This window comes from Topomyia yanbarensis, chromosome 2, assembly GCF_030247195.1.
Source record: "Topomyia yanbarensis strain Yona2022 chromosome 2, ASM3024719v1, whole genome shotgun sequence".
Taxonomy (NCBI): Eukaryota; Metazoa; Arthropoda; class Insecta; order Diptera; family Culicidae; genus Topomyia; species Topomyia yanbarensis.
Window position 1 is genome coordinate 360,325,124 of NC_080671.1, and position 21,040 is coordinate 360,346,163.

The 21,040-nt window shown below is 43.6% G+C and overlaps 2 protein-coding genes across 8 annotated transcripts in view; one reads left to right on the plus strand and one right to left on the minus strand.

The window, feature by feature from the left end:
• The first annotated feature begins 6,407 nt into the window (after positions 1 to 6,407).
• Positions 6,408 to 8,847, plus strand: LOC131684372 (thiamine transporter 1-like). The gene is made up of 4 exons (XM_058967203.1): positions 6,408 to 6,633; positions 6,706 to 6,917; positions 7,030 to 7,230; positions 7,287 to 8,847. Exons 3-4 carry the CDS (start codon positions 7,105 to 7,107, stop codon positions 8,496 to 8,498), a joined length of 1,338 nt encoding a protein of 445 aa, XP_058823186.1. The 5' UTR covers positions 6,408 to 6,633; positions 6,706 to 6,917; positions 7,030 to 7,104; the 3' UTR covers positions 8,499 to 8,847.
• Positions 8,848 to 8,890: 43 nt separating this feature from the next.
• The window catches only part of LOC131684371 (MYND-type zinc finger-containing chromatin reader ZMYND8-like), a 33,810-nt gene continuing 21,660 nt past the window's right edge, over positions 8,891 to 21,040 (minus strand). For all 7 annotated transcript variants that reach the window (XM_058967195.1, XM_058967196.1, XM_058967194.1 and 4 more), the window contains one exon: positions 8,891 to 9,297. In XM_058967195.1, coding sequence (XP_058823178.1) covers positions 9,022 to 9,297 — 276 coding nt within the window. In that variant the 3' untranslated portion in view covers positions 8,891 to 9,021. The remainder of the gene's footprint in view (positions 9,298 to 21,040) is intronic.

Sequence of the window (21,040 nt, forward strand, 5' to 3'; positions counted from 1 at the left end):
ATTCTTTCATTTTTTGTAGCTCCTGCCGTTACTACGAGCTCCTGTTCAGAACGAAAGAAGGTGGAGAAAAGATCTCGAAATAGATTTTTGGACATAGCCATAATGCCAATGGATTCAAGTTAGTGAAGTTTTCTGTTAGTATTATTAGATTTACGGAATGGTAATTTCCCGTATATGACCTTTGAGTAAAAAGTACTCAAAGTTGGCATCTTCATCCCGAACTCAAAACTGAGTAAACAACAAAAACTCATCTTTTGACTATGTGCACTTTTTATGAAAATGAGTGGCTGGCTACTCACTTTTGAGTTATTATTAATGAGCGTGTTGAGTTCAGAGTCAAGAAAGTGCGCCTTCGGGCAGTGCAGACGAACTTTTGGAAAGACCAGGGGTCTCAAACCTAAATACATCTATTGGATTTACACAACAATTGTACGTCCAATACTGACATATAGATGCCTTGTGTGGTGGCAGAGGGGAGAGGTGATGGCGGTGCAGTGAAAACTAAACCATCTGCAAGAATAACACTCATGGCGTTGACTGGTTCTTTCACCACAACTCCGACTGCTGTACTTGAGGCACTTCTGAATATCAAGCTATTACACATACACCTCAAACAAGATGCACTATCATGTGCATACAAACTGCAGGTTACTGGGATTTGGAACAGTAACCATGTTGATCTTGCTACCAGTCATACAGGACAGTGCTCACAAATGGTTACATGTGGTGACGATATTCTTACTTCGTTTTCCTTACAGGACATTCCATGTGAAGATTCGCTCACGAGAGGAGTGGTTGTCTGGCTATATGGAGAGACAACAATAAACGCAAGTGGTCTGTTACACTGACGGTTCTCTGATGGAGGGACGTGCTGGTGCTGTTGTCTACTGTCGTGAAATGAGATTGGAACAATTTCACACAGTAGATAGAGACTGTACTGTATTTCAAGCACAACAGAGCTTGTCCGGTAAAGTTATAAACTTCTGCTCCGATAGTCAGGCTGCAATCAAGGTCTTTAGCTCAGACAAATCACGGTCCAAACTATAGTGATCGCGTGCCGAACCCAAATCGAAGAATTATGCGTTGTCAATACTATCTACCTTATCTGGGTGCTCTAACATTCTGGTATTACTGGTAATGAATTGGATGACGAATTGGTCAGGGCAGATGCAGCGATTGACTTCGTTGGTCTTGAGCGTCGTTATCTGATTATAAGTACATCGTCTTTGATCATTTAAACGACTCACTAGATATCGTCACATATCGTTATCCCAAATCTACTAACTGGGACTCCTACGAAGAGGGCTTGGCGACTAGGTTTCATGGATATCTTCCGACGACTGTATCTCCAAGTAACTTGGATGAGGTCGTGGATAGAACAAGTTCACTCATAGTAGCAGCATTCCAAGAGGCTTGCCCGCTTCGAGTCTTGCGTGCTTTTAGAGGAACATCTTGGTGGAATACCGAACTTGTTCGACTCAAAAAATTATGTAGGAGCAGGGATGCCAACGGTACCGGTAAACTACATTTTTTCGGTATATTTACATTTGCACAAGACGTACAGATCACTACAGCTCTTGCCAGAACGGTAGCCAAACCGAGTAAATTTTCCCGTATAGCAGTAGAATACATTTTTGTTTTGCTGTTGTACTCCGACTGCTCGGTGAGAGTGTGGCGTAGTAAAGTTTGTTCTCTCGCTTTGTACACTTTTCTCTGCATAGTCAAAGGGGTAGCGTAAACGAACCGCATTCATTGTCGTCGTTTTTGATTAAAAATATTGAATAGATTAAAAATATTAAAAAGTGTAAAATAAAGAAAGAGAAGCTGTACCGCTCGCATCTGGTGGCTGTACTGGGGGCAGTATTTTTTGTCATGTTACTGCTTTGCTTACAGACTGTCGTACAGCGCTGGGCGTCCTGCACTAGCGAACGACAGCAACGTCGATAGAGAAATGAGAATGTAGGCAGAAAAATTACAGCCGCAGAAAAGGTAGGCATTTTGCATCCTTGTGTAGGAGAGCTTGGAATCGCAGACGCAGGGCGGGTCGGAGGCTTTTAAATTGGCTCGCAAAGCATACAGAAATAACCTTCGATCCTCGCAGCGATGTGGTTGGAAAAACCTCTGCACAAATGTCTCAAGTCTCAACGAGACTAGTAGATTAACTAAGTTACTTTCGAAATCAAAAGACTTTCATGTCAGTTCAATTGCTAATGGTGAATACTCGTCTGACGAGATGTAGTACTCAACTGACTATTTGACACACACTTTCCAGGCCGTACGGAGTCATTACTGACGACTGCTCTTGAGTTCTTTTCAGGTAGTTTCTGATTCTGGTATTTGCTCGTAGAATTGTGACAATCGAATCGATCAACTGGGCGATTGAAAGTTTTGCTCCGTATAAGTCTCCCGGAAATGATGGAATTTCATTTACAAAAAGGATATGAACGCTTCAAGCATATTTTGAAAAAGGTTCTTACTTGTAGTCTTACAACAGGATTAATTCCATTAGCGTGGCGGGAAATAATTGTAAAATTCATTCACAACGAAGGCCGTGTCACTTATGAGGAGGCAAAGAGCTTTTGACCTGTTTCCTTCTCAAATCAGTGGAACGTTTAATCGACCACTACATTCAGGATGTTAGCTTGGGCGAGCACCCGCTGCATGCAATGCAACATGCATATCAGCGGGGGAAGTCTACTATCACTCTGTTACACAATGTTTTCTACAACATTGAAAAAGCTTTTTCACAAAAGCAATCAAGTTTACGAGTTTTTCTCGATATTGAAGGTGCTTTTGACAACGTGTCTTTCGAATCCATCTTGTAAGCAGCATGAGGTCATGGAGTACCTTCATATATCACGAACTGGACACACGCTATGCTTAGCAACCGACATCTGTACTCATCGTTAAGACAAGTGAAGATAAGGAAACTGAGTGTCTGCGGATGTCCTCAAGGTGGTGTGCTGTCACCATTTCTATGGAACATTGCCGCCAATGGCTTGTTGAGGAAATTTAATAAGCTTGGGTTTCCGACATATTGTTTCGCCAATGATTATCATATAATGGTCTCCGGAATTTGCATTTACACTTTGATTTCATGCAACAAGCCTTATGTGTTGTTGAGCAATGGTGTCTTCATGTTGGACTATCAGTTAATCCAAATAAAACATCAATGATGCTTTTCACGCAACGAGGAATTACAACCGATGCCAGGAATTACAAGTCCATTGCAGTTCTTTGACTCTGAAACTAATTTCGCAGATCAAGTTAAGTACATTGGGGTATTTCTTGACTCAAAACTTAATTGGACAGCTCACATCGATTTCAGCATCAAGAAAGCCTGCATGGCCTTCGGCCAATGTAGACGGGCTTTAGACAAATCTTGGGGACTCAAACCCAAATACATTCAGTGGATCTACACAACAATTGTTAGACCAATACCGGCATACGGGTGCGTTGTTTGGTGGCAGAAGGGAGAAGTCATGACAATCCAATCAAAGTTAAACCATCTGCAGAGGATGACGATGACCGGTGCGTTCTCGACAACACCTATTGCTGCTCTAGAGGCTTCTTGAACATAAAACCGCTACATGTGTTTCTGAAACAAGAAGCACTTTCTTGTGCATACCGTCTTAAGGTTACTGGGCTCTGGAACAGTAACCCAATAAATCGTGCAACTAGCCACATAAGACTGTGGCCCCAAACGATTACTTGGGATGAATATACAATTGCTCACAGTGACCTTACACTCACATGTAGATTTGTTTTTAGAACTTTCAGTGTGAGAATTCCTCTTCGCGTTGCTGTCTGGCTGGATGGAGCGACAACTTGGAGAATATGTAGTTTGTTATACTAACGGTTCTTTGTTGGAAAACCGAGCTGGTGCTGGTGTCTATTGTCATAAAATGAGATTTAACCAATCTCAGTCGCTTGGTAGATACTGTACCGTATTTCAAGCAGAAATCTTTGCGATTCTGTGTGGTACAAACAGCACTTCAACAGGGAATTTGCGGTAAAAGAATCTATTTTTACTCTGACAGCCAGGCTGCTCTGAAAGTACTTAGTTCGGCAGATTCGAGATCGTGAAATCACTCACTATTGGGAGGAACAAGAGGTTTAGATGACTGGAAATGAATGGGCGGACGAACTGGCTAGAGTTGGCGCTGCCAATGACTTCGGTGGTCCAGAACCAGTTCCACCACTATCGTTAGGTTGGATAAAGCACAAGATTCGCTCTTGGGCTGCATCCGAACATGCCAACCATTGGCGTAGCTTGCAAACTTGCGTTCAAATAAAAACTTTTCTGCCGGATGTGAGTCCGAAAATGTCAAAGAATTTGTTGCATTTTTCCAAGCACAACTGCAGTATTCTAGTCAGGGCACTGACATTGCATGCTCAATGATCACATGGCTACTATTCAGCGCGCTGAGTAATATTCATATGATCTTTGTGATTCTAATTACGGAACATCATACCATTTGATATGCAACTGCCCTGTAGTAATGCATTTACGTATCCGGATTTTTGGTTCTCCATATATAGATGAACCTACACACTCAATTCGGCTCGGTAATTTCCCAACAGCTGTGTAGTCAGCAAATTTATAAACTGATATATCAATAAAGTGAGATTAGTTTGCTGATTTTCGGTGAAATGTTTTCCGAGTCTCAGCACTCAAACGTCACTTTTACTGAGATCTCTGCAAAAAATAATGTTTGCTGAATCTCAGCTGTTGAGATTTCGGCAAAAGATGCAAAAAAAGCTGAGATTCGGCAGAAAAATTTAAATGTGTATGTGCAGAAAGCTGAAACTGAAGGATATGTTATTGTAAAGAGCTATAGTTTTAGCCGTAACTCTTTAGCTCTTCGGGGGTGTTGTTGTTCTGTTATCTCAATATCCCCTCGGGCGTGTTGATATACCCGCTCACTGCTTAAATAAAAATTCTAAATCCCTCCGTGGATTGGAAGTTGAATTCCTGCTATTGTAGCACCTTCAGATCGTTCAGCATCCCTCCGGAGTGCAGAATGCTCTGTTTTAATTGTTCTGTGTAGTTATTTTCCTTACCCCTAACCTTACCACTTCCCCAATCCTTCCCATCAGGAAATGATGAAAAGACGAATCTTGGCAGGGCACAAATCTCCGATCAACATGGGGAACGTGCCATCTGAGCCAGACGCTACTGATTCCTGATTACTGCATTTGCAGCAGACCTGAGCAGGCCAGTTATATCACGAAGGTTGGACAGCAAGCACGAAACAACAGCAATGGAAAATAGCACGAGTAATTAACACAAAATGTAAAGAGCGAAAAAGCACAATTCCTCCTAAAATAATACCCCTTCCGGATTAATGAGTATTGGGAGGAACAAGAGGTTTAGATTTAGTCGGTAGGCTTACTACAACCCAATCCCGAGACTACCACGAGCCACCAGGCAGTGGTGATTGTTGAAGTTTCTTTCCCGGATACGAATTTGTTGAGCTGAGCCGATCGATTCACAAAACTCGGCTCTCCAGACCCCGGAAAAAATCCAAAGTTTCTTTTCTTTTATAAGAAACTAGGCAATACCCGTTGCACGTTGCTGCGACTTTCAACGACATAGGAGTAAAATGCAATTCGCTCCGAAGCGCCATCTCACTACCAGGTTCTCGTTGACACTAATAAAATTACTAACTACAAATATAATGCCAAGAATTATTTCCAACCAAGCTTTATCCTTTTTCCTTAACTACTACAGTGAAGACCCGTTTTTATCAGCCCCTTGGTGAATTTTAGGCTGATAAAACGGGGACCTTTATTGACAAAATCGTACATATATTTTTCTTTCTTTTTAACAAACCGAAGCTCTTAAAATGTTCTTCTTTAGTCCCTAGATGTAGCCTCATAAGCTTTCCTGATTATTTAGATAAAATGACAGCGCAAAATTTAAAAAAAAACAATTTTTTTGCATATTTCGGATTTCTACACTCAAAAAAAAGTAAACATTATGCCTATTGATTTTACACATAGATTTTTGCAATTAACGGAGGCATATAGACACTATTTGCTGGCACATAAACCTTATGTGTGTATTTACAAGAAATATTAATCTTACATTCACATTTCATAACTATTTGGCACATAAAACCCCATTCTATAACAATATGCACATATAACTTATATGTGTGCATACATAGTTTATACAGTTGACACATAAGGTATGTGAGCGCGTGATAACAATAGCATTTCTTCTTCATATGAATTTTAAGCGGTTTGAAGCAAATAGAATTAACGTTCGGATTTTTTTCAGTGTAGGATAAGAAAAATATGCTCAAGGATTTATTCGAATTCAACTTGGTTCGTCTGCTAGAGCCCATCAAACTATCATCTATCGATTTTCATATGACGGTGATAATATCGGGTGCTGATAAAATCGGGTCTTCACTGTTTTATTACAAGTGTAGTTTCTATAAGCTTTATTGAATGCTATGTACATATACGTCATTCATATGATAAACAAAATGATTATACCAACGATCTATCAACAAGCTTGGCGCTGATTGCATTGACAAAATCTGCTAATTCATTCATGGTCCAGACAATGCTATTACTAAAGCACTTGATGTTCTCAAACGTTACACGAAGGAAGGTGTTAATGTGAGTATTCTCGCATCCTACAAAATCGCGAAACTGTTACGTTTTATCGTAAGCGATCCGCAAAAATTTCAGCCATACTGCAGTACATATAACTAAACTGTTCCACGTTTGTTCGACGGTCGAAGACGTATAACAGCAGGATAGATTCTACCTTCCATGTGAATGAAATCGCCAAAAGCTTCTGTCAATTGAAAGTTTATTTACGAAAGGTATCTCGATATAGAACCGAGGTTCAACGTAAACAAGTCACAGTCCATAAGATAACAATTAAGTAACTCACATAGGTATGTACAAAATAACCTTTTGCTCGGTACTCACTGATGATAATATATGCTAAATTGCTGCACATATGATACACCGTAATGTCTGCTGAATGTTCAACTTGTGCCCTGCCAGTCAGTATAGAGCGAACAAGCAAAACGAAAACATTGTGCGAATAACCTTTTTCACACGGTTCACTGCGAAAGTAGGATGCAGCAATGGATAAAAATATCACTGATGCTGTGTACATTTGGCTTCCTGAAAGAAATTCGTCCCAGTGAATCGTTCATCGTGGATTACCTAGCTGGGCCATGGCGCAACATCACACTAAACGAGGTATGGCAGTAACAAATTATGCAACAACATGAGATAATGTGTCAATGTTCTTGTAGGTCGTCCAGGAAGCTTTTCCCATCGGCACATACTCTTACCTTGCTCAATTGGCTATTATCTTTCTAATCACGGATTTACTACGCTACAAACCTCTGATTGTAGTGAATGGCCTTGCCGGAGTGATTGTGTGGAGTATGCTGATATGGACCACATCGCTGAATGCACTGAAAATTCTCGAGGTGTTCTATGGGACGTACTGTGCTGCGGAAATTGCTTACTACAGCTACATTTACGCTAAAGTGGATCGAGAGCACTACCAGAAGGTTACATCGCATACCCGTGCAGCTATTTACAGTGGAAAATGTTTTGCGGGTGTTCTAGCACAGATTTTAGTATACTTTGAAGCAATGGACTACAAGGAGCTCAACTATCTCTCGCTTGCGGCACAAGTTTGCGCTACTGTATGGGCTTTGTTTTTGCCATCGGTATCGACTAGTATGTACTTTCACCGGGCAGCTTTACCGGCTGGAGTAAACGAGTTCTTGGAAGATAACGAACACGATGATAATGGCAGCATAAGTTATACCAATTCCATCAGCAAGCCTCCGCTAAAACGAAAAGTCATTTCAGCGTTTGTACTGATCTGGATGCACTTCAAAACATCTTTCACGAATCTGACAGTGCTGGAGTGGAGCATTTGGTATGCGCTTGCAATGGCAGGTTACATACAAATAATAGCATATGTTCAGGCCCTATGGAGTGAGGTAGATCCCAATCAAAAGGCCGTTTGGAACGCGGCTGTTGAGGCAACTGTAACATTGCTCGCTGCTATTGTTTCACTACTGGCTGGGTACATTCATAGCAGCTTTTTGCGACCCAGAACCAGTTTATTTGCACTTTCCGTACTAGCGCTGGGACAAGGCGGCGCCATGATGTTAGCTTCAACAACCAGTCATCTTATTGTTTCGTATCTTGGATACATGGTGTTCAGTGTCCTGTATGCCTTTACAATCACTGTCGTCAGTGCCGAGATCGCGAAGAACATATCCGACGATAGCTTCGGTCTTGTGCTTGGTTTCAACACGCTGGTAGCATTGTCATTGCAGACAGTGCTAACTTTTGCGGTAACAGATGCCGATGGGTGGTATGCACTGGACGTGTTTGGGCAATTTATCGTCTACAGCTACTACTTTGTTGCTCTTAGTGCTATTTATTTGATATTTCTGTTGTGTGAGATGGGCTACAGCGCTTGTTGGAGGAAGAAATGTTAATGTGTGCTCGTATCTAAGAGGTACATAAGATAATATGCAGAGATGACTTAATTAGTTAGATACTCACCGATTTTGAGAAAGTTTCGTTCAAATTAAACGTTACATCACATTAGTACAAAGTTAGTAGACTGGATTGTGATAAGTATAGACTGAAACTAACCACTACTATCGTAGATTCACAAGAAATAATTGAAATATGTATTAACATATAGTAGATTCTGTAAAGCAATTGTGCTGAGTTTTATTTCGTTGCTGATAGATCATCTTTTCGACATTCATAAATTCATGTATTGCAATCTCATTTATATGTAACTCACAGATTGTTTAATTAAAAGGAAATACTTTATCATCTGCAGTGAAATTTCTTTATTAACGTTAATATGACGTCTTCATTATTTGTCTGCGCGCTACTAAAAAGCAATCATTTTAAGTCTAATATCTTTAATCTGATCAATACCTACAATATGGTAATATGTACATAGTGTTTGGAATATGTATCATTTTATTCCACCACAGAACCAGTTCACTTGGAACCGACGAAACATTTATCCGCTTGTGAATGTTTGGCAGCGGAGCTAAGCCGCGTCTGACAGCCAACATTTGCAGCAGACGCAGCAAAACTCGAACTTGTCTGCAGTCCTACCGGGGTTGGAATGGGGCCAGTATTTGGTTGCTCCCTGCCAGTGACCGTCGTCCCTGTCGATTTTATCGTTGCTGTCGACAAAGGACTCTGCTGTGACCATGTGTTGGCAACGATTGTGTACGGTGAAGATTGGCTGACTCCAACCGGATTGATCATCTGTAAGCGTAAGATAAAGAATTATTGAGTTTGTTGCGATTTGCTGAAAATTAAAGCGTATTTCTGAGTTGTCTCTAATTTGGAAATGCTTGTAGCATATTAAGGAGCTGTAGGGGATAGCGGCGTAAGACGGGATACCAGGCCTAACACATGTTTTCAATCAGCCATTCACGTTATTTTTTCACGTAATTATCCGCCATTGTTACCTCGTAATATCGTCAAAAAGTTGGAGATAATTTGAATTTTTTAATGTAGAATACATTAAACTTTTCAATATGGTGGTCCCGTTTTAAAATATCGGCTATCCATTATATTTAACAGAATGATTTGATGGGTCAGGCCATTTTGTCGAAAATATAACCAGCAATTTAGTAATCAAATTTGGAGTATGTATAACATGTATCAATAACGAAAAAACTATGTTTTAGAAACTATTTCGAAAATTACTCAGAAATGGTGAGAATTTTCAGCTCATCTCAGTCAGAGCCGTCAATATGATGCACCAACGGAACACTTAAATGATGAAAAGTTTTAAATATAGGCCCGCTGCAGATTTGTTTCTATTATCATACGTATTTGGCTACTTGGAGCGAACGGAGGGCTGTACAATACCGAGAAGGAAATATTTGTGAGCTATACACGGCTGCAACTGGTGGATGAATTAGTTTGTGTCGTTACGTGCTACTAGCAGAGGCCATCGGTTGGTAAAGCTGCATTATCGTACAACATGAGGCCAAACTATGTCACCATTCACCTCTGATACAGAGCTCCTATCCCGTATCTTCCCGTGGTGCCAACCGGGGTACAGGCCACTGGGTCGGATTCTATCCTCAACCGCTGTTAGTTCATCCACCTCGACAGTTTGACGGATGGAAGCCTGTCTCAGTTTCGTTTCGAGCAGGAGTGGCAATAGTGAAGATCGGCTAGGATCTGTGGTCGTATACTGACAGGAAAGGGGGACAAACGACGGGCGCGTGAAGCTGCTAGTGTATCCGTCATGCGAAGTATGTCTTTCAGTACAATTCATGGTTTCAGCTCAAAATTATTTCTTGATTTTCTTTTGTAGGTTCATTTCGTGGTCGCATTGCCTGCTTGTTGCGAATCCTAGACCTATGCCTTTCCTTCAATCCAACTCCCTAATACCTATGGAAGCGTCGCTGAGTCGGTGGACTTCCTTAAGTAGGCATTCCATCAACATTTCCTACCTTATCCTAAGTATCGGGGAAGATGGTCGTGGCCGACAATGACGAATCTCATGATACTGGTTAACTGAACTCAAAAGAGATAAAGTTCATTCCCGATCATTTATCTCACAAGCAAGATGAGTTAAACTACATATAGGCAACATGACAATCGTTAGTATGCAATCTACGAATAGCACCGTGCTTCGCAATGTGCTACTAGCAGAGGCCATCATTTTCATTTCCGATGAATGAAAGGTAGCATACACACATGAAAAAAACGATTTTAACCCGCAAAAAGGCAAGGGGTCTCAGAGGCCCGGTCAGCTTGAGTTCTCTAGTTTCAATGAACATGTAATTTAAAATACAAATCATTGAGCGTTTTCGGGCTTTCGATTCTCTCGCTGACAAAACGAAAAATAAGAGGCTTTTGATTTCATTGGGTCTTAGGAGCGATGCTTCTTGAAATCACAACTTTAGCTTGGCGTTTTGAGCGATATATCATCTGACCGAAGCTCGTTCTTGATTGATTCTAATTTCATGCACCGAGCCGCAAATCTTGAACAAGAAGATTTGTGATTTCATTCGGTTTCAGCGAGTCCACTAATCTTGCCAGATGTCCGGAAACTATGTGAACACGGGGAGAGAAGGTTATTATTAGGATTCATCTCCGTGGAATAATTTGTGCGGCTCCGTGCTAGTAACCAGAACCAATTGGAACCAAAATCTAACAAATTAGCTCTTATCAGCGCTATCAAAACACTCAAAAGAACTGAATTTGAAAATCTTTTGTTTCGCCAACTATTATTTTTATTTCCAATTGGTGGGAATGCATATGAAAAAATCCGATTCTAAAACACCCGACCACAACAGAAAAGAATCTGATTTTGGTCGATTTCTATTAGTTAACCTTGTTTGGATGGCCGGAGACTATTTCATCATCAGGAGAGAAGGTGATTGTTAGAATTCAGCCGGACTCCGTGGACTGTCTGTAATAATTAGTCTGTACAGCTCCGGGCTAATTGGAACAAAAATCTCTTATCTAGAGGACATTTTCTTTGAAAAACTAATTAACTAATTATCAGCGCTAACAAACCATTAACCAAGAATTAAACCTTTTCCTTCACCAATTATAATTTTTATTTCCGACGGGTCGAAATTAGCACACACAGAAAACCCGATTTTAAATCATCTGATTGAAGCTCACTCCCGATTGGTTTCCGCTAATTACATACACAGAGCCGCCAATCTTAAATTGTTTGTGTTCAAAGCTCCTCCTCTTTGACGATGTGATTAAACTGATTTCATTCGATGGCCAACTCGTTTGGCTTCGATTGCAAACTGAAACACGTACAAAACCAAGGGCGTATGTGATTTCAGAATTATTCGTGTGTTACATTCGTATTGACTGCGCTACACACACGCTCACAATGTCTGGATGCGATAAAGGAAGAAAGGCAATCTCCTTGATCTAGTCCCCGACGGTGAATACGCCCTATCGATAACGTCTCGAAGTCGGCTCCTCATGTTGTCAATCCTGATCCACATCCAGTAGCAATACAATGGGGATCATTCTTGCAATCACACAGACTGTTTCCAACAATATGGTCCGGTAAGCGCTAGCCACCCTCATGCTCAACAGCCTGAACGTTCTGTTCAAACAAACCTTTCGCCACTGCCAGCAGCGTGTCATTGGAGACCTACAAATCTCCAGCGTTTTCTGCTTCTGCATCACTGTTTGGTGTTGGCGGTCACGTCGTTGTGTCGTGATTACGATAAAGACCCTCCCAAAAAACTACATTTATCCGGGCACACTTCAGTCGATGGTTCTTTGATCTTTGCCATCACGGTTCGATAAGCGTTACTCCATGTACATGCAATCAGCTTCTCGGCACAGCTCTTTGTAGCTGTTTGATTCGTTCATCTTGATCTCCCGTTTGGGAACGTTTCTGGGTGCCCGGTACATTACTCTTTGTGCCTCTATCTATTTTTGTCCTAGTTCGTTGAACGCGTTTTCTAACTCCAAGACAGGTTAGCCCGGATAGTGCTTAGTGTCTCGTTCCAACAATTGACAGCCTACGATGTTGAACTGTGGGGGTCCGTGACCACCCAGGTCCGTGACCACTGCAGTACGTTATGTCGCTGAAAGATTCCGGGCCGTCTTTGCGAAATGTGCTAACAGTGCCTTCTGTACACAGCGGTCATGTCATATTCAGCAATATTTTACAAATTTAGTAGATCCAGTCTGGTAGTTTGCACCAAGAGGTAGACAACCTATCGTTGATGATCTCTTGCGCAACACCCTAGCAAATACTCCTCTCCGCTAGTGGAATTGCCTGTTGAGATTCTTCTGAAGACGAAAACCACGAAGATCCTTCGCTTGAAATGTATGATGGAGAGGGACAGATAGAGCCAGAGGTTGATTTCCGAAACTTGCCCGAAGAAATGTGTGTGAAATTACGTACGTCCTGTAAGCTACCATTCGTAATCTGGGGATATATACTGTGCACTGCTGGATCTCGTCGATCTGCTGCTACCGTTGGCGGGAGGACGGGCGGTTTCTTCCGACCGGTCGAGTTCTCTCGGAATGTCGTTGGCTGCTCCGGCAGTGGTCTTTTGAGTTTAGCTAGAAAGGTGAGCTTGGCTCCTTTGTTGGAACCTTCCTAGCGACGATGGCGAACTATCGCCGGAACGACTTGCTCGCCGCAAGCCATCCCGAAAGTCTCCGCAGTGCACTTCCCTGGGAGAACCTTTGCCCACCAGGCTTCGTTCTCCTTGGCTATTAGCTATAGAGGGGAGCTAGGCTCGTTCGTCGCATAGCTGTCATCGAAAAGCAGCATAACCAGCGCCCACGTATTTTATTAAAAGGAGAGCGGAAACATACCTAAAACCTATGTTATTTATTTACAAGTATACAACAAAAACTACTACACCTATTTGGACTAACAAAATCGTTTACAAACAAAATTATAAACAAAAATTTATGTAAAAAGTGAAAGAACACATGGAACAGTGCTGAGCATTATGTTTCAAAACAAATACATTCTACGGCGTGTTTACTCAATAATAGGTATATTTCCACCCAGTGCTAAATTGTTACCCTGAATTCATGATAGTTTTGTCTGTTTTTCATTGATGATGCCATCATGTGATGCCTGAAATGACGTCCCCTTGACGATCTACGACAGTGGTTGTCAACAGTGGATGAATTCACCCCCAGGGGTAAATTAGACTATTGTAGGGGGTAAATTATGCGGGATAAATTTAAACTTGTTATCCTAACATTGCCCTCGGAATTTTGTCTTTATACATTGTTTCAGTGTGTCAAGAATTGAGATGCTTACTGAGAGTGAATCAGGAACAGGTTACTAGTTTGAAAATTATGGTTTTTATTCTATTGAAAATCATTTTTTTCTGAGAGAGTAATGATGGTAAACAAGGGTACAAGCGTAAAGGGGTACATCATAAGGATCAATATTCGGTAAGGGGTACATCGAACGAAGAAGGTTGAAAACCACTGATCTACGAGGAATCAAGTGATAGTTATCAAAGTTTTACTGCTGGTTTCTGACTCTTGAATCCGGTTACTAGAATAGAAAATTGTTTTCGAATCCTATTATATGTCACATCAAATAAATAAGTGTAAGAGATCATATCTGTAGTTACACGGACAACTGTGCACATTTTACGACCGGTTGGAGTAGTTAGGAATCCGGTTAGCGGACTGAGATATATTTTCAGAAATTGTTGAATCGTGGATACAACTGGATCTTTATAGTCTATTCTAATGATTAAAGTTCATAAATTGCTTTTAATGAACGCAGACGATGCGAATATTAAAAGCACTTTACAAGCCCAGACAGAATAATAATGACTAATGACTTAAAAATCAGGATAGGAGTCAAAATAATAATATTTTTAATAAATTTAATTTATACAAGCAAAAAATAATAATTGGGGCATCTTTTTTATGGAGCCACTTAAATTTTCTTATGAGAAAAGTTGTTTCACACTGCTGGGTAGGTTAGTTTTCAAATTTAGTTACGCGTTACCAAAATTCTACAAAATAAAGTACTATGAACAATTCTGTGAGCATTTTGTATTCTTCGATAAAACGTAAAATTTTTAAACCGAGATGTACGTTATATCGAGTTTACCTGTATATCGAATTAAATAAATATCTACTTTATCAGGAAATTCTCAAAATAACTCATAACAGCACTAATTTCAAAACTAATTTAGCAAAAGAATGTTAAATTCACTTAACTAAAAGGTATCAATACATTTTTCTCTGTAAAATATGCTTGGCTCTCCATTTAAAATAAAAAAGATAAATGGCATACTTTTCCAAACAGAGGTAGTATAATAGAAAATAATATTCAAGTTCAATTACCCAAAGTCGCAAAACTCGGGAACAAGAAGAGATAAATGTATCATGTCCAAGAACAAATTATGAAGCATTTCCCGACGAACAATCTGAATTATTAAAATGATGATGGTAACTATTTAGATTCTCGAGAAATAATCGAAAAATCAATAAAGTTTAAATAAATTATCTACAAAAGGTTACTTAAACTCGTTAACTGAAACTTCTCAAATCTTCTCATTTGCCAATAGAACTGTCTGATTTAACCGTTGTGTGTCCGACGCGGTACCCGGGTACCTTTTTAAGTTTCAATTAATTAAATTCCTATGTTTTATCCATAGCTGGAAATTGAAATTTTGTGACATCTTAGAACTTCACTAAGTCAAGCTTTTGGGTTAATAATATTGTTGATATAGTAGTGAGGAGGGGCTCCTGAATTTTTTTACTACGTAACAGGCCGACGTGGGTACCCGGGTACCCACAAAACTAAAATGCCCATAACTAAGGTAATATCCAACCGATTTCGATACTTTTGGCCGTTTTGGATTCAGGAACTCATCCAATTTTGGACTTGCTAAAAATGAATCGGGTTACTTCATTCGGTTCCCGGGAATCCGGGTTTCCGGAAGCAGGTTCCAGTGCTGGGGTACTATTTGCGAACTTCAATGGAATACTAGCAATATGGGTATCAAAATTCTTGGAATTGCATCAGTAGGCTGTATCTCGTGCTTTTTGAACCATTTGGTGATTTGACCCCGGAACGGACATTCCGGAGCAGGTTCCCGTGGGGCCGTGAGTGGCCATTCCATTCCAATTCCCTTTTTCAAATTGCCATAGGGTCCCGTAACAATAAAAAACAGACTTCCGAGACAATTTGAAGAGTTGTGATACTCATATTGCTAGGACATTATTAAAATTTACAAATCATATCATAGTACTGGAACATTACTCCGGAAAATCCGGATTACCAAAAACCAGATCCATTATTCCGGTTCTATTGGACAAAATCAAAAAGTAGACGAGTTCCTGAATCCAAAATATCTAAAAGTGTCCAAATCGGTTAAAGGCAGCCATAGTTATGAGCATTCCAATTTGTGGGTACCCGGGTACCCTCGTTGGCCTGTTAAAGGTGTTTTTTTGTTGGACACATAACTGTTAACACCATAGCATATTTTTTTTACAATGGAGAAGACCTTTATGTCCTAGCCCAGTACACGTGCTATTGGTAGGGTCCAATCTGCCACACGGGGTGCACTGGGGGCGTGTCGGACTCGAATGGTGACCAGCCATTAATACCGACTAAACTCCATTGGGCTCCGCCATCATTCCTCCCAGGAACTACCTCTCGGTATTACTTCTGGGGGGATGGCTGTACTAAATGTACTCATTCACTCTCACTCACGCGTTCATACATCCTGTATGAGGCTTACTTGGGTGCTCTCAATCGCACTTTGATTCACTCTCAAACACTCCCACATGAGGCTGACTTTTGTGCTCACCTTTTACGTTCCATGCGAGGCTGACTTGTGTGCTCACCTTACTCATTCTTTGGTAGGCTTACTTTTGTGCTCGCCCCACCCATACCATGTGAGGCTGACTTGGGTGCTCACCCTATCACCTGATTCACTCTCAATCGTGCCACTCTATTGTACCTTTGTCACTCCCCCTGGCATCCCATGTGGGACATTTTTCTTAGGCCCCACTTCTGACATACCATGCGAGGCTGACTTGTGTGCTCACCTTACTCATTCCTTGCTAGGCTTACTTTTGTGCTCGCCCCACCCATACCATGTGAGGCTGACTTGGGTGCTCACCCTATCACCTGATTCACTCTCAATCGTGCCACTCTATTGTACCTTTGTCACTCCCCCTGGCATCCCATGTGGGACATTTTTCTTAGGCCCCACTTCTGACATACCATGCGAGGCTGACTTGTGTGCTCACCTTTTTCATTCCTTGCTAGGCTGACTTTTGTGCTAGCCTCTACCATACCTGTGAGGCTGACTTTTATGCTCACCCTTAACATGCCGTGTGAGACTGACTTGGATGCTCACCCTTTCACTCCTCTGCCACGCCATGAGGCATCGATAGCTAAGTTCCAACATACTACGCTACGACCCTCCCGTCTTGGCATGAGGCAGTCCACTTATACGCCTATACACTCACTCTTCTGTCTTGCTTCGGGGTGGCTGGGTTTACCCCTTACGCGGTTGCCATTCGCTGCGCCAAACCTGCCCCGGCATGAACAGACCATTCACTCCCTTTTTTGCGCTTGGCCTTTTTCGCTCCAGCGAACCAATCACAAGTTAGCCGTGCCCGTCGTCTGTTGCTCGGTTCGCCAGATTACCTGTAGCCTACTGGCAATCTGGATGGTAGCAGCCGAGACTGCGTTCCACTTCTCCACCGATTGACACATCCGCTGAATAAGGGTATCAGGGGTTGTGTCCCAGCCACAGACGTCAAGCATTGCTCTTCTTTCGACGTCGAACCGATGACATACGAACAGTATGTGTTCGGCAGTTTCATCTACACCTGGGCAGTCCGGGCAGACTGGGACCTCCGCGTGCCCGAACCTGTGGAGGTACTGACGGAAACAGCCATGGCCTGACAGGAATTGTGTCAGGTGGAAGTGAACTTCCCCATGGGGTCTTCCCACCCAGCTCGATATGCTAGGTATCAGCCGGTGGGTCCACCTACCTTTCGAGGAGTTGTCCCACTCACGCTGCCATCTGGCGACCGAGGTCACCCTGGTGCGCTCGCGGGCTCCCCTATTTCCACGTAGCTCAAAGCACTCCTCATCTTCCCGAATGACCAGCCCGACTGGCATCATGCTCGCTATCACGCAGGATGCATCGTGTGATACCGTGCGGTAGGCAGACCATGACGGGCCGCCGTACCTGAGGATAGATACGGCAACGCCTGCCAGTAACCTACGTCTACTGGCGCACACCTTTGAGCTGTTGGACATCATTCTCGATAGAGCCGCAACAGCAGTCGACGCTCTCTTGCACGTATAGTCGACATGGCTGCCGAAGGTCAGCTTGTCGTCTATAATGACTCCGAGAGACTTCAGATTTCGCTGTGAAGTGATCGCGACTTCTCCCACATGGATAACTGCATGTTGTGCCGACTTGCGGTTGTTGACGATAACTACCTCCGTCTAATGATGAGCGAGCTCCAGGCCTCTCGCGCTCATCCATTCCTCCACCTTGCTAATCGCGTGTTCTGCGGTTAGTTCTACATCAGGAATTGACTCCCCGTAGACCTCCAAGGTTACGTCGTCGGCAAAGCCGACGATCTTGACCCCTGGAGGGAACTTCAGTCTCAGAACCCCGTCATACATGAGGTTCCATAGCACCGGACCTAGGATCGAGCCCTGCGGGACTCCGGCGGTAATCGGAACCCTTTTCTGATCGGCATCGGTCTCGTATAGCAGTACGCGGTTTTGGAAGTAACTTTCCAGGATCCGGTACAGACCCACCGGTAGGCTAAGCCGGTGCAACGAGAGCGCGATGGCATCCCAGCTTGCGCTGTTGAATGCGTTCTTCACGTCAAGTGTCACTAACGCACAGTATCGAATACCTCGCCTTTTTCGTTGGATCGCTATCTCGGCAGTATTTATCACTGAGTTGAGAGCGTCCACTGTGGACTTACCCTTCCGAAAGCCAAACTGGTTGCTTGACAGACCGTCCGTACCTTCCGCGTACGGGGTGAGCCTGTTGAGGATGATCCTCTCAAGCAGTTTGCCAGTCGTGTCGATCAGACAAATTGGTCTGTACGCCGATGGGTCGCCTGGCGGCTTCCCGGGCTTCGGCAACAGCACCAATTTCTGCCTTTTCCATCTATCGGGGAAACGGCACTCGTCAAGGCATCTCTGCATAGCTAGCCTGAACATGTTCGGGTTCGCTATGATCGCTGCCTTGAGAGCGTTGTTTGGAACTCCATCCGGCCCTGGAGCTTTGTTCATTGCTAGGGATTTAGCCACTGCGAGTAGTTCTTCATTCGTCACTGGAGCCACCATTTCGACCGTGCCCGCACTGTCTCGTAGTGCAGGTGGCCAGGGGCTTGTGGCTCGAGACGGGAAGAGTACTTCGATAATCGTTGCCAACCGGTCCGGAGACCGTTCTGGGGGTGAGGAGCCCCCTTTGGTCTTGGCCATCACAATCCGGTAGGCGTCACCCCACGGATTCGCGTTGGCACTCTCACACAGGTTGTCGAAACACGCTCTCTTGCTGCTTTTAATAGCCTTGTTAAGGGCCAATTTCGCAGCTCGAAACACTTCACGGCGGTTCTCTCTTGCATCCTCGGTGCGAGCCCTTTGCATCCTACATCTAGCTCTGAGGCAGGCTGACCGTAGAGCTGCAATCTCGGCACTCCACCAGTATACCGGGCATCTACCGTTTCTTGGCAGTGTTTTTCTCGGCATAGTGGCGTCGCACGCGCGTGATAGAACAGCTACCAGCGCATCCCCGCTTAGACTGTCGGTGTTGGCCTCCAGTCCCAGGGCCGCGGTGAAAGCTTCGCTGTCGAAGTGATTGGACTTCCACCCGCGTACCTGACAGGGATCTCCTGCGCTCGGATGCTGCACACCATAGTTGATCTTAAAGCGGATTGCTAAATGATCGCTATGGGTGTAGCCTTCGTCTACCCTCCATTCCATGCCTGGAGCCAGACTCGGGCTGGCAAATGTTAGGTCAATCCTCGCCTCCACTCCGTTTCTACGGAATGTACTAGCGGAGCCATTATTAGCTAGTACAGTATCGAGTTTCGCAAGCGCTTCCATTAGCGCTTGACCCCTGCTATTTGTACAGCGGCTGCCCCACTCCACTGCCCAAGCGTTAAAATCTCCCGCTATGACTACCGGTTTCCGGCCCACTAGGTCCGACGAGAGCCTGTCGATCATCTGGTAGAACTGTTCTATTGGCCACCTTGGTGGGGCGTAGCAGCTGCAATAGAACACACCATTGATCTTGGCAATCGCCACACCCTCGGCGAAGGGGTGTATTACCTCTTGAACCGGGAACCGTCCCGTTGGACAGATTGCCACCATTCCAGACCCGTCCGACACCCAATTGCCGTTGCCGGCAGGGATGCGGTACGGGTCTGATAAGAGGGCGACATCTGTCCTCGACTCCGAGACCGACTGCCACAGCAGCTGTTGGGCTGCTGCACAATGGTTAAGATTTAGCTGTGTGACGTTCACGGCTTCTTCTTATTTAACTCACCGAAGGGACACGAAGGTCAGCCCATAGTATGTTTATGGGCTTGCTTCTTAGCGGTGCAGATAAGGCACTTGTGTGCCTTAGTGCACCCCCGCTCTTTATGTCCCTCCTCGCCGCAGCGACGACATAGTTTGCTCCTATCTATGCCTTTGCACTCGTATGCTTTGTGGCCGGACTCAAGGCACCGATAGCACCTATCCACTGAAGGCGGCTGGGGTATACTAATAGGGCATACCGACCAGCCGATCTTCAGTTTCCCTTTCTCGGTTACCTTTTTGGCATCCGCCTTCAGTAGCCTGAGGTAGGCTACTTGGGTGCCAGAGGGTCCATCTCTCAATCGCGCAGAGGCCCGCTCAATTGTGACGTCGCAATGCTCCTTAACGGCTGCGACGACGTCTTCTGCGGTCGTGAACTCGTCCAAGTGCTTGCACTGGAGAGTCATTTCCGCCCCTAGCGACCTGACTTGGGCGCCCTCACCAAGGACCTCTTGGGCCAAGGCCTTGTATACCGCACTAGATTGTGCGCCTCGCTTCAGCACCAGAAGCATTTCTCCCGTGTTGGTGCGTCTCACACTACGCACATCTTGCCCAAGGGCCGAAAGGCTTTCGGCTGCCTTCATCGACTTTAGGACATCGGCATATTTGTCCTTGTCGGTTTTCAACCACAAGGCCTCGCCTCTGTCCTTGGCCGTATATTATTACGTATATTATTACAGACATGCCACTATTGAGATCCGTCATTCGCTAGCGAGCATATGTAACGGTCAATGTGTGTATTAGACCGCCCAGACATTTTTTTTTAAAACTCAATCGGCCCACTCCTGAGTCGATTCCTGGTCCCACCAGTACTTGCACCGAATTTGAAGCAAATCGGATAAGTCTAGCTACCGAACCAACGGGCCTGAAGTTTGTATGGGATTTTTCGACAATTTACATAGAGAAAAACCACTAACTCGCATTTTTGCCGCTAGGTGG